The sequence below is a fragment of the Terrapene carolina genome, unplaced genomic scaffold (genome assembly GCF_002925995.2).
Source record: "Terrapene carolina triunguis isolate 2854851 unplaced genomic scaffold, T_m_triunguis-2.0 Scaffold998, whole genome shotgun sequence".
In the NCBI taxonomy this organism is placed as follows: domain Eukaryota; kingdom Metazoa; phylum Chordata; order Testudines; family Emydidae; genus Terrapene; species Terrapene triunguis.
The window spans coordinates 1,090,324-1,101,900 of record NW_020665349.1 but is presented as its reverse complement, the minus strand read 5'-3'; the positions used below and the strand labels follow the sequence as shown (position 1 = coordinate 1,101,900).

Sequence of the window (11,577 nt, the reverse complement as noted above, 5' to 3'; positions counted from 1 at the left end):
ATCTATCTATCTATCTATCTATCTATCTATCTATCTATCTATCTATCCCCATACACCCTCCTATCTATCTATCTCCATACACCCTCCTATCTATCTATCTATCTATCTATCTATCTATCTATCTATCTACCTTAGTTATTTCAGAGCGCCAGTCTCCAAGGTCCATACCCAACACACCGAAGCAGACTGTGAGGAGTTACAAAGGGATCTCACAAAACTGCGTAACAAAATGGCAGATGAAATTCAATGTTGATAAATGCAAAGTAATGCACATTGGAAACATAATCCCAACTCTACATACAAAATGATGGGGTCTAAATTAGCTGTTACCACTCAAGAAAGATCTTGGCGTCATTGTGGATAGTTCTCTGAAAACATCCACTCAATGTGCAGCGGCAGTCAAAAAAGCGAACAGAATGCTGGGAATCATTATGAAAGGGATAGATAATAATAATATATGGAGATATACCTATCTCATAGAACTGGAAGGGACCCTGAAAGGTCATCAAAGTCAGAAAATATCATATTGTCTCTATATAAATCCATGGTATGCCCACATCTTGAATACTGCGTGCAGATGTGGTCGCCCTGTCTCAAAAAAGATATATTGGAATTGGAAAGGTTCAGAAAACAAAAATGATTAGGGGTATAGAACGGCTTCCGTATGAGGAAAGACTAAAATGACTGGGACTATAGAGTCTGGAAAAGAGATGACTAAGCGGAGATATGATAGAGGTCTATAAAATCATGACTGGTGTGGAGCAAGTGAGTAGGGAAGTGTTATTTACTCCTTCTCATAACACAAGAACTAGGGGTCACCCAATGAAATTAATAGGCAGCAGGTTTAAAACAAACAAAAGGAAGTATTTCTTCACACAACAACCTGTGGAACTCATTGCCAGGGGATCTTGTGAAGGACAAAAGTATAACTGGGCTCATAAAAGAACTAGATAAGTTCATGGCAGACAGGTCTATCAATGGCTATTAGCCAAAATGGTCAGGGACACAACCCCATGCTTTGGATGTCTGTAAACCTCGGGACTGCCAGAAGCTGGGAATGGACGACAGGGGATGGATCACTCAAAATTGTCTTGTTCTGTTCATTCCCTCTGAGGCCAGCACCATCCACTGTCGGCAGACGGGATACAGGGCTAGATGGACCATTGGTCTGACCCAGTATGGCTGTTCTTATGATCTTATGTCTTTGTCCCACTCGAGTGGCTGGTCCACAAAAGAGGATAAGAGCCCACTACAGCAGCCAGCTAAGGAACTTCTCCTTTTGCTCCAGCCCTAGAGGCTCATACCTTCTCATGCTGAGAGAGAGTCCCAGATTTGAACCCCTCTGTCAGCCCAAGAGGGGTAGATTATATGGAGGCCCCATCACTAGGTCAGCCTCCCCCTTTGTAGGTCAGGCTGAGACAGTGGCTGTCCCAGCTGAGGTGTGGTCTCCTCTCCCCACACCTATCAGCAGAATGGGGTTGTATTCCCACTGCCCCAGCTTGGGATGGCTGGTGAGGGACCTGTCCAGGACATCCCTCAGTGCTGCCTGGGGCTGGCACGGCTGTGACGAACCCAACCCCTGTGCCTGAGGGGAGCTTTGCCCCCCTGCACCCTCTCCAGCCATGCCCAGGAGCTCCAGCCAGCCCCCCTGCCCTCCTCCATTCTCTCCCTCCTACAGAATTCCCTGCTGCGGCTACTGACAGCCAAGGAGCGGGAGCGGGCGCGAGCCGCCTTCCTGCCCCTCCACCAGGACAGCCAAGGGCTGATCAGCCAGAGCGAATGCCGGAAAGCCCAGCACACGTGGTTTCGGAAGCACCAGAAGGAGGCCCCGTCCTGCAACGTCAGGTAAGAGGGCCGGGCTGCCCAGAGGGAGAACCCCTTCCCCTGCCAGAGCCGGGGGAGCACCAGGAGGCCCAAACTCCTGGTTAGTTAGCGGAGCAATTCCACCCAGAACCCCTGCTCAGTGTCTTCCCAGCACAGGCCAAAGCGTCAGCCAGATCCCCCGGCACCCCCCCCCAGCAACAGCTCCCACTTCCCTCTGCGTCCCCCCATCTCCCTCCCACCTGCCTGAGAGAGGCATGGGGAGCCCCCCCATCTCCCCTCACACCCCTGATGCCACATGCCCAGCGTGTGAGGCCCAGCTGGAGCCCGGCCGGCGTTTGTCACACGGCTACCCCAGGGCGCTGGTGGAGTCCCAGCCCGGCTCCTGCGGCCCAGGGGCAAAGGAGGGAAATGCCCTTTCTCCTCCGCAGCATCAGCCACGTGGGGCCCATGTCCGAGAGCAGCCCAGCCAGCAGCGGCAGCAGCAGGAGCCAGGAGAAGACCCTGCTAGGCACAGAGCAGGAGGAATCCAGGTGAGCGGGGCGGGGCGTGGGGGGAAGGTGGGTTCTGCCGCAGGAGCCTCCAGGCCCAGGGCTGCAGCGTGCGTTCAGCTCTGCTGGGCTCCCGCACAAGCCAGTGCAGCTTGTTCGGAGGGCCCCTCCCGGCTGCTGTGGGGTGTGGTGTTAAAGGGGGTATCAGAGCAATGTGGGGCTGGAAGGGTCCTGCAGCGCTCACCTAGGCCAGCCCCCTGCGCTGAGGCAGGGCCAGTAAATTTGGGCTCTCCATCCTGCCTGGCCTTAAAAGCCTCCAGTGACGGGGATCCCACCACCTCCCTTGGGAGCCTGCTCCAGAGCTTAACCACCTGAGCATTAGAAAGCTTCTCCTAAGAGCTAACCGACAGCTCCCTTGCTGCGGATTACGCCCCCCACGTGTCCTGCCTTCTGTGGCCACGGAGAACAATTGATCTCTGTCCCCTTTAGAACAGCCCTTGCCACAGCCGAGGGCTGGTATCCGGTCCACCCTCAGCCTGCTTTTCCTCAAGCCTAAACAATACTAGCCTGTTTCACAACGACCTCGCCCCACTGACGGGTGCTCGATGGGCGATCCATCCTACCGCCCAGCCAGTGAGTCCCCTCGTGCACTGGAGTTTTCCTTCCTAAGCGTAGTGCTGGCGAGAAACCAGTGTAGGCTGCTGGAGGTGCCATCTGCCGGGGGAGACTGCGCTGGTACCTCCTTGGGGTCAGTAGTAATAACAGCACTTTTCACCAGTAGACCAGTGTTCTTGCCCCCATTTTGCACATGGGGAAACCGAGGCACAGGGCAGTATAGTGACTTGCCCAAAGTCACCCAGTAGGCGAGTAGCAGAGCCAGGACTAGAACTCGGGTCTCCAGAGTCCCACCCTAGTGCGCCATACACAAGCCCACGCAGAGCCTCAGGCACCTTTTTGCAAGAGTGGTGACATTTTCCAGGAAAACTTGTCTTCAGCAGCTTTCCTGGAATCCACAGAAATCAGCAGCTTAATCACGATGGCCTTCTACTACAGCTAGAGCAGAACTGCACTCCCTCAGCCCGGAGAGTCATGCGGGTGGTCTCCCGTCACAGCCAGCAGCAAACAGATGTACTGCTACACCCCAGAGGTGGCTGCATTTCTGTAGTGTGGGGTGGTGGTGAGGGGAAAGCAGTCTGGAAAGCAGCCGGAGAGTCTCCAGGGTAATGAAAAACACTATAGATATATGAGGCAGACAGTATAATTATCCCACCCCAGTCCATGCGTCTGGAGAAAATGTTCTGTCTCCTATTAAAATCACTGGGTGGTTGAGGAAATTCACCCAGATGGGAAATAACCTCGGTAAGCCGTAGCTCCATGTATTTCATGGCGTTCAGTCCACGCAGAAAGGGCCAGCTTCATCACTGAAGTTAGCAGCGTCCATCAGTGCAAAGCTGCAGGGACAGAGGGCTGAGCGGGGCTCTCTGTGTGCTCTTGCGCCCAGGGAAGGATGGTGTGATGGCGTCCCATTCCCAGGTGGGCGGGAGCGCTCTGCTCTGGTAAAAGCACCCGGCTCGTTAGCAGAATCCTCCCGGGGGACAGATTTCTGCTGGCAAGTGAATACATTTTAAAATGGAATAGTCAGCAAAGCCGCTCTTCCTTTTCGTTCTCCTGCCCAGGAAAGAGGGAGCCGGGGCTAGTGGTTAGAGCAGGGGACTGCGCATCAGGACTCCTGGTTTCTAATCCTGGCTCTGTCACCGACGCGCTGTGTGACCCAAGTCCTTTCCCCACCCTGTGCCTCAGTTTCCCATCTGTACTAGTGGTGCTGGCCTGTCTCCCGGGGGTGTGGGACGACTCGTTCATGTTTGTGAGGTGCTAAGTATTGGTAACTTCAGATCAGGATCCGACATTCCCACGGTGATGGCACAGGCACAGACACCTAAAGCAACTCCACAGCTGCTGCCGGAGAAACCCGGGACTTAGGGGTCGGGCCCTGAAAGGTCGGAGCATGACGCAGCAGGTGGGCGGGCAGAAGACACTGGAGCTGCACCAAGCACCGCAGAAACCAGCTGCTGGGCTGGAAAATGTGCTGCTCTGTGTTTTTGCCATCTGCCGGCCCCCCTCATCGCCGGCTCCACCGCCCTGGCTGCTACGCAGGCCGGGAATCACGGGGGCACCCGAGAGCGCTACCTACGAGCTCCTTCGTGCAGCGTCCCAGTGTGGTGATCACAGCTGCTCAGGGCGGGAGTGCCCCAAAGCCCCGGGCCAGGAGCCTGCCGGCTGCACCGCGACTCGGAGACAAGCACTGAAAAGCACTTTAGCTGCTAGGCCCTGCAGGCACTAGGCTGGCGGTCCCGTCACCACTCAGACAGGTGCTACGGGAAGGCTGTTTTACGGGGGCTGGCAGGAAAGGGGAAGGTAGCCGATACCCTAGGTACCGAGGCTTGAAGAGCAATAGCGGTTCTTGGTTGGGTCTGGGGGGCAGCCCACGCGAGGGTCATGGACGGCTCTTCCGTGCCTGGGCTGCCCTCTCCAGTCCGGGCTCTATTCCGGCAAATAGGCACTTGCAGGCTCCCAGGCAGGATCACTTAGTGGTGTGTCTCATCGGGATCCCTCTGCCCTGGCTCCCTGCCCAGCTGCTGCTGCTGCCCCCTACGCCCCACACAGACCTGCACCCAGCTGTGATGTCCGGCCCCACAGCCTTCCACCCGGGGCTCTGCATCCAGTTCCTGGGGGTTCCTCTCTGCGTCCGGCTTCTCCGCTGCTCCTGGCTCGCCAGGCGGCTGCTGCTTCCCCTAGGTGCCCAGTCAGTTCCCGGTTCAGGGTCTTTCACAGGGCTTCTGAGCCCCCTTACCTGGCCAGGAGGAAGGGGATGTGCAGTGGGGAGGGGGCTGATGGGAAATGTAGACCCCTGCTTAGCAGATCCATCATGCCAGGCTCTGGCAAGGGGACCCTGTGTCCCCAATGGTCCCTACACAGGCAGAGCCCCGATGGAGCGCTGCACGCTGGGATCTGTAGGGCCCATGGCCTTGCTGCTCCGCGGTCAGGCCAGGAGCTGCTGCGTAGCACACATGGGCTGGGCTGGAGACCGAGCCCCTGCCCGCGTGGCCCCCACGCTAACCCCCCTCCGCTCTCCCCAGCAGGCCTGTCGACTGGCCGACCTTCCTGAAGGAGAACGTCATCTACATCCTCGCCGCCCGCCCCAACAGCGCCGCCATCCACCTGAAGCCGCTGGCGTAGCCGCCGCCCGGGACAGGGGCCGGGCGAGGGCTCCCAACCTGGACGATGCATGAGCGGGCGGGAGGCCGGGCGCACGGAGCCCAGTCCTAGCCATTGTGTTCTGTAGTCGCTGAGCTTGCAGCTGGAGGAGCTGACAGACTGCTTCACCCGCTAGAGGGGCTGCCCCGTCTCCCATGGGCCTCAGGTAGCCGCACCCAGCTCCCCCGCTCTCACCCACGTCCCAGCAGACTTCTGATTGGCGGAGCGAGGCCCCAAACCCCGCACCACGCCCGGCCACACCCCCAGCTCAGTAGAGTTCTGGTTTCTGATTGGCTGACAGGGAGCTGCCCCCCCCAACCCGCACACAATTCGGCAGACTTCTGATTAGCGGAGAGAGGACTGAACGCAAACAGTCCAGCAGCGCTCTGGCTTCTGATTGGCTGAGAAAGCCCATGCGAGCCCCCACGTAGCGGCTGGACGGTTTCCAGCGTCGAGGTCGCCCTGTGCCGTGGCTGCGGGTCGGCGGACCTGGCGTGACCGGTGGCTGTGGACTAACGAGCCCCCTGCTGGCCTGGCAATGGCACTGGCGTGCCTGCTGGAGAGCAGAGGGAGGCGTGTTGGCTGGGCCGGGGCCAGCACGGCCTGCGGGGCTGCCCTGCAGCTGGCAAGCTGGGCCGGGCACCATGCCAGCCTCTCCCCTGCCCTCTGGGACCACCCCCGCCCCCAGACTGGTCCCCTCTCTGCTCTGCACGGTGGCTCTCGACGCCCATATTCCAGCTTCCCTGGGTGAACAGATCTCTGGCTGGGAGACCTGGCCACAGAGCAAGAGCCGAACGCCGTGAGACCCCAGCGAGGACGTGGCATACCGGGCCTGGGTCGCCTCTCACCACCCCCAAAAGGACAGCAGTGTGACCGCCACCACGGAGCAGGCCCTGGTCTCTGTCCGAGCGACAGTCCTGCCTTGGCCGGGAGGGCTGGGTGGGGGACAGGGTGGATTCGGGGCCACCAAGCAGAACAGCTCAGTGTCCCCAGGAGCTGGCATGTGGGGAGCTGTTTTCCTCAGGCTGGCCAACACCCGGCCCACCGCTGCGGCTGCATAAACGAGCCACAGAGAACTCCCTTTGAGCAGCTCCACCTCCCGGCCTCCTCCCGGCTCAGGCGCCAGGCGCTGCTCTGCCAGCCAGGGGGCCCGTCAGGACAATCCTGAGAGTTGGGCGGTGTGTCGCCTGCTTGTCACAAGGCCGGATTCCCCTCTCGCTCCCACCAGTGTCAGCTCCGGGGAAGTGAGCCTGGTTCACTGCGGTTGTGGGGGGGAGATCAGGCCCCCTGTGCTTCTGGAGCGAGGGCGTGGTAGGAGCCATAGAAGCGTTGCCGCTAACGTAACCTGGGCCTCGCGCCAGGATGTCTTTCTAGAAGACACTTGCTAGCTCACCCCCCAGTGCCGGGCTGGATGCAGGCGTCACGGGGCAGGGTTAGGAAGGAGGGTCACAGTGGTCCCTTCTGGCCTTGCCATGTGTGAAGAAGGGATGCGAGTTTCTTGTGATTTCTTAGTCCTCTCAAAGTTGTCAGACGCCAGCTACCTGCCTTTACTACACAGCATCGCATGTCTGCGAATTCTGAGACCTCCGTCAGACTTTATGGAATCCGTAGCCACCTGTGACTTCACAGCCATAAGCCAGGATAGAAGTCACGCCCTCCGGCTCCAAAAGCACCGGCCACTGCCCTGAGCCAAAGAAGAATCTTCTTTCATTGTTAGCAGTACAGGAGCTATGACACACAGTGAGCAGTTCCAGTTCCACCCACCGGGGGGCAATGGTGACACATGTGCACTAGCTCTGCACACCTTTCACAGGCACAGTGCTAGCAGCCCCCCACTGGCACTCGGTACCTGATAGCTATTCATAATAGTGCTTCCTGTTCCCTACAAAGAGAAGCCAGTATTGCACCATGATGCAAGATCAGCAACTCATCGGAGACACTATCAGGAGGGGCCAGATTTCCACCCCACCCAGCTTCACCACCACAGAACGCAGCCGCGGGGACCAGTTACCTTCCCCTTGAACGCGAAGGTGCAGCCGGCAGAAAATGCAGTGCCTTGTCCCAGAGACAAAGCAGTGCACACTGGGGTCTGTAGTCTCCGCACCTACGTATTCATTAGGAAGGTGGCCATGGATTCCTCTGGCTACTTGCCCCACAGATCCCCTGCCCCCGGAGCCTGTAACAGGGCCTGGATCACTGGATCACAGGAACCAGCCTGCGTTCATGACGTCTAGAGCCGGTACAGAAGCAGAGATGCCTGAGAGCGGAGATCCGTGGTGAGCAACAAGAGGTCACTGGATCCCCTTAGCCTCCAGCTCCAGCCAGGGCAGGGGCTCAGAATCAGCGGGCTTGGGCCTCTCCGGTAGCAGTGCTGGGCAGAACTGAGGTTTGCTCTCGTCCTGTTTCTTAGGGGAGGGAATGCAGAAGGCGTGAGGCTCCGTGAGCTGCACCAAGAACATCAGAGCGCGCTCCCCCCCGCCTTGGCGGGCTCTGCCTCTCGTTAATAAGCACTTGGCCGTCCCCAGAGCCAGCCGCATATGAGCTGAGCGGCTGCAGCAAACGCTGGCTCAGCTAATGGGAGAGGGAAATCGGTCACAGTTCAACCTAGCGGAGATAAAACGGTTACATCAGGCATGGCCTGCTTCAAAGCCGTGCCCAGCTACCGCCAGAAACAACGTCCTTCCCCACAGCTCTGCCTGGAGCACCGCAGGACTCAGGAGGGAATTGCCACCCATGGGGCATTGTCACGTGTCAGGGGGTTACATCGGAAGCACCCGATAGCCGCCCTTGCCAGAGGCAGGATCCAACTCTCTGGTCCAGTGTGGCAAATGCTTTCGCTTTCGCTTTGCTAGATCTGCCCATGGGCCTGGCTTGGGCAGGCTGAGAGGAGAGGACCCGGCGCCAGAGCCTGCGCTGGAGGAATCCGTCCCGTTGTGATGGGAGGGTCTAGATGCAACCCACCCCGGCGTCAGTGAGTCCATGGGCACTGGATGGCCAGCGGGGTCGCTCTGTCTCCTGGATGACCGCTCACTCCAGATCCTTCAGCTCTCCATTCCTGGGGGTTCACTGGCCAATTCGCCTTGTATCAAGTATATTGGGAGCACAGCAGCTCTTGGTTTCTCAGGGACCTGCCCAGAACATTGTCCTGTTTTCAGAAGGAAGCCTGCCCCGCTGCCTGCAACGCCCCCTCCTGCTCCATCCCAGTTGTCGTTTGAACTATAACCTTCCTCGTCACCGTCTCAGCAGCCCTGCCTCATGTCCACCGGGACGGTGAAGGTAGCCTGGGGCCACACATGATGTGCGTGGGGTGGGCCCGGCGTGGGGAGAGGATGAAGGATTGCTGCTGCTGAACGTAAAAAGATTCAAGTGCACAGGAGTGACCCAAACGGGAGCCCAACCATGCTGTCTATCTAAGGGGTTCCTCTGGCGCCTCTCGCCCCGGGACGTGGGCACAGAGTGGAGCAACACACCCAAACTTTGCCACCGCATGACTCCATTCACACCTTGCAAACAGCTGCCAAGCTGCACCGACCGTGCCTAACCCGGAGCAGATTGTGCCCACCCTCACGTCCCCGGAGGAGACGACAGGCCACAGCCCGCGATGCCCCCCAGATCACGATGGAGCACAACATCCTGGGACCCGCGGTCAGAAAGGAGTGGAGCCGTGGGCAGCATTGCAACGCACCCTCGGTCACGTTCGGCCCGTGGGCGTCCCAGGGCATGGACCGCGATGCCGAGCCAAGGCCGCTCGCCCACAGGTCCTGCTTGTGAAAGCCTCCCCTCCCTGGGGCAGCCCGTTTAACGATGGCAGAGAGGGAAGGAACATGGAGCTGCCCCAGCAGACACCACCAGGGACATGGCGAGAAGCCGCAGTGACACCACCCACCAGGGCTACCGAACGAGCTGCACGTCCGAGCCAGCCCACGTCAGCTCCCCAGCGGTACCTTTCCTCCCCGGGGGAGTCGGGAGCAGCGCTCGCAGCGGGGCCGGAGCGCTCAGGCAGCACTAGCAGCCAGTGTGCCAGGGCCGAGCGCTCCTCGTACTCGCACTCCAAGGCTGGCGCATCGCCGAGTGCACTTCAGTGTTGAAATGAAGGCGCACGTACAAGATAGGAATAATATATAGGGGGGCTCCCTCCCAGAGGCCCACTGCTGAGTTAATGGGACGGAGGAGACACGGGCAAAGGAAAGCTCAGGGACCCGGGGGCAGGTAGCTTCCTGGCTCTTTCTGCTTGAGCCCAGGAGGTAACCAAATGGGGAGCTAGACACATTCTCCATCGAAATGAGGGCAGTCCTGCCTCTGTACCCTCTGCGCTGCTCTGAAGCCCTCAGCCTGCTTGTCTCTGGCTGGTGACCCAGGGTGATGCTCAAACTCGGGGCCCCGAAGGCTGCCCTTCGTTTGCAGAAAATGGAGCTGCATGCAGCCTCCATCAGCTTTAACAGAGGCACAAGCTGCAGAGACTACACGTCCCAACATGCATTGCAGCCTGTGCACTGCTGGGATGTGTCGTCTCCGTGGGCCACGCTGTCTTGTGAATGGAGCTGTGGTGGTGAGCCCCGCGGGCTGGTTGGGGCACTTGGCTCGCTGGCTGTGTAACAAGTGCATGGGTTTCACCCAGCCAGGCAGGGCAACGTGGAGGCCAGGGTCATGGGGGGCTGGAGCCAATGGGTTACCCAAATTCCCACACGCCATGAGGAGGTTGGGGGGCAATGTACAGATAAAGGGGCCCGTTCCCCTGCGCGGAGCCCGCCCCTTCTGCCTGGGCTGCATTTTACCCCCGCTTTGCGCAGGTGCCAAGGACTGCAGCGGGAGTGGGGGCATCAGCCCTCCAGGTTTGACGCTGCCGGCGGCGCTGCTGAGACAGCCCCATCGCCTGCTGTCGGTGGGACCGGGGGAACGGCTGGGGCCGGCCCGCGGGGCGTGAGAAGGGCTGTGCAGCGAGATGTGTCCATTAAACAGCTGTGTCCAACCTCAATAGATCTGTTGGTCTTTGGATTTCGCTATCGCTCAGGCACCAGCAGCTCTGGGGGGTTCCTAAGGTGCCCCCCCCCGGTCCAGCCCCTGCTGGTTAGCCCCAGAGGGGCTGCTGCAGTGACCAGGTGTCCAGGGTCCCTGTCTGGTGCATCATGGGCCTGCAGCACCTGCTGAGTCCAGAGCCCAGTTGCTCAGATGCCCTGGGGCAGGGAACTTCGCTCGGTGGCCCCTTCTGTCCTGGGCCGCTGCCCTCGAGTGCCGGTGGCTCGTGAGGATTCCTGGTTCCCTCGCTCCAGAGAGCAGCCCCTCCCCAGCACCAGCCCCAGCCCCATGGGCAGAGCTCCCTCCACCAGCTCTGTGAACTTGAACTCAGTTCCCGCCCGGGCCTTTGTTCAACATCCTCAGCAGTGGCAGGGCCTGTGCAGCTCAGGCCTAATACACTCCAGAAGTGGGCGCATCCATTCTGGGCAGTCTGCCCCACCCAAATCAGAGGGGAACAGGCTGCCAGGGCCCCTCCAGGGCTGTGCCTTGTGAGACGCCATCCAGCTGCCCTCGTGCCCATCGCTGCAGTAACTGAGCGCCACCCCAGCATTAGCCGCAGCTGGGGAACCGCAGCACAGGAAGGCAAAGGGACTTGCCGAGGGTCACATGGGGAGGCTGTGGCAGTGCAGGGGCTTAGAACCCTGGTCTCCCAAGTGCCCTAACCATTGGGCCATCCTTCTTGTCTGAGCCTCGGCCCGTGACACCAAGGCTCCTGCCTTGGGCTGGGCTTTGCAAAGGGGCCGTGCTGGCTGCAGCTTTGGGGGGCTGGGAGCTGAGGAAAGCGCAGAGGGGAGATGCTCTCTCTAGCCCCAGGCTCGTGCTCCCTGGGGTGCTGGGAGTTGTACCAGCAATGGCCCCACGCCCCCAGCCATGATGACCCCTCTTGTGTCTGGCTTCCCAGATCAGTGCTCTTGGCCAGGCAGTGGGGAACAGCTGGCATGGCATGGCAAGGCAGCGACCCCTCTGGCCCATTAACGGGCCCCTCGGGGACTCC

At 59.6% G+C, this 11,577-nt stretch overlaps 1 protein-coding gene across 1 annotated transcript in view; it reads left to right on the top strand.

The window, feature by feature from the left end:
* The window catches only part of PHF24 (PHD finger protein 24), a 44,393-nt gene extending 38,844 nt beyond the window's left edge, over nucleotides 1-5,549 (top strand). The window contains exons 3-5 of the mRNA XM_026661309.1: nucleotides 1,679-1,845; nucleotides 2,253-2,354; nucleotides 5,450-5,549. Of these exons, the coding sequence (XP_026517094.1) occupies nucleotides 1,679-1,845; nucleotides 2,253-2,354; nucleotides 5,450-5,549 (369 nt within the window). The remainder of the gene's footprint in view (nucleotides 1-1,678; nucleotides 1,846-2,252; nucleotides 2,355-5,449) is intronic.
* The last annotated feature ends 6,028 nt before the right edge of the window (nucleotides 5,550-11,577 follow it).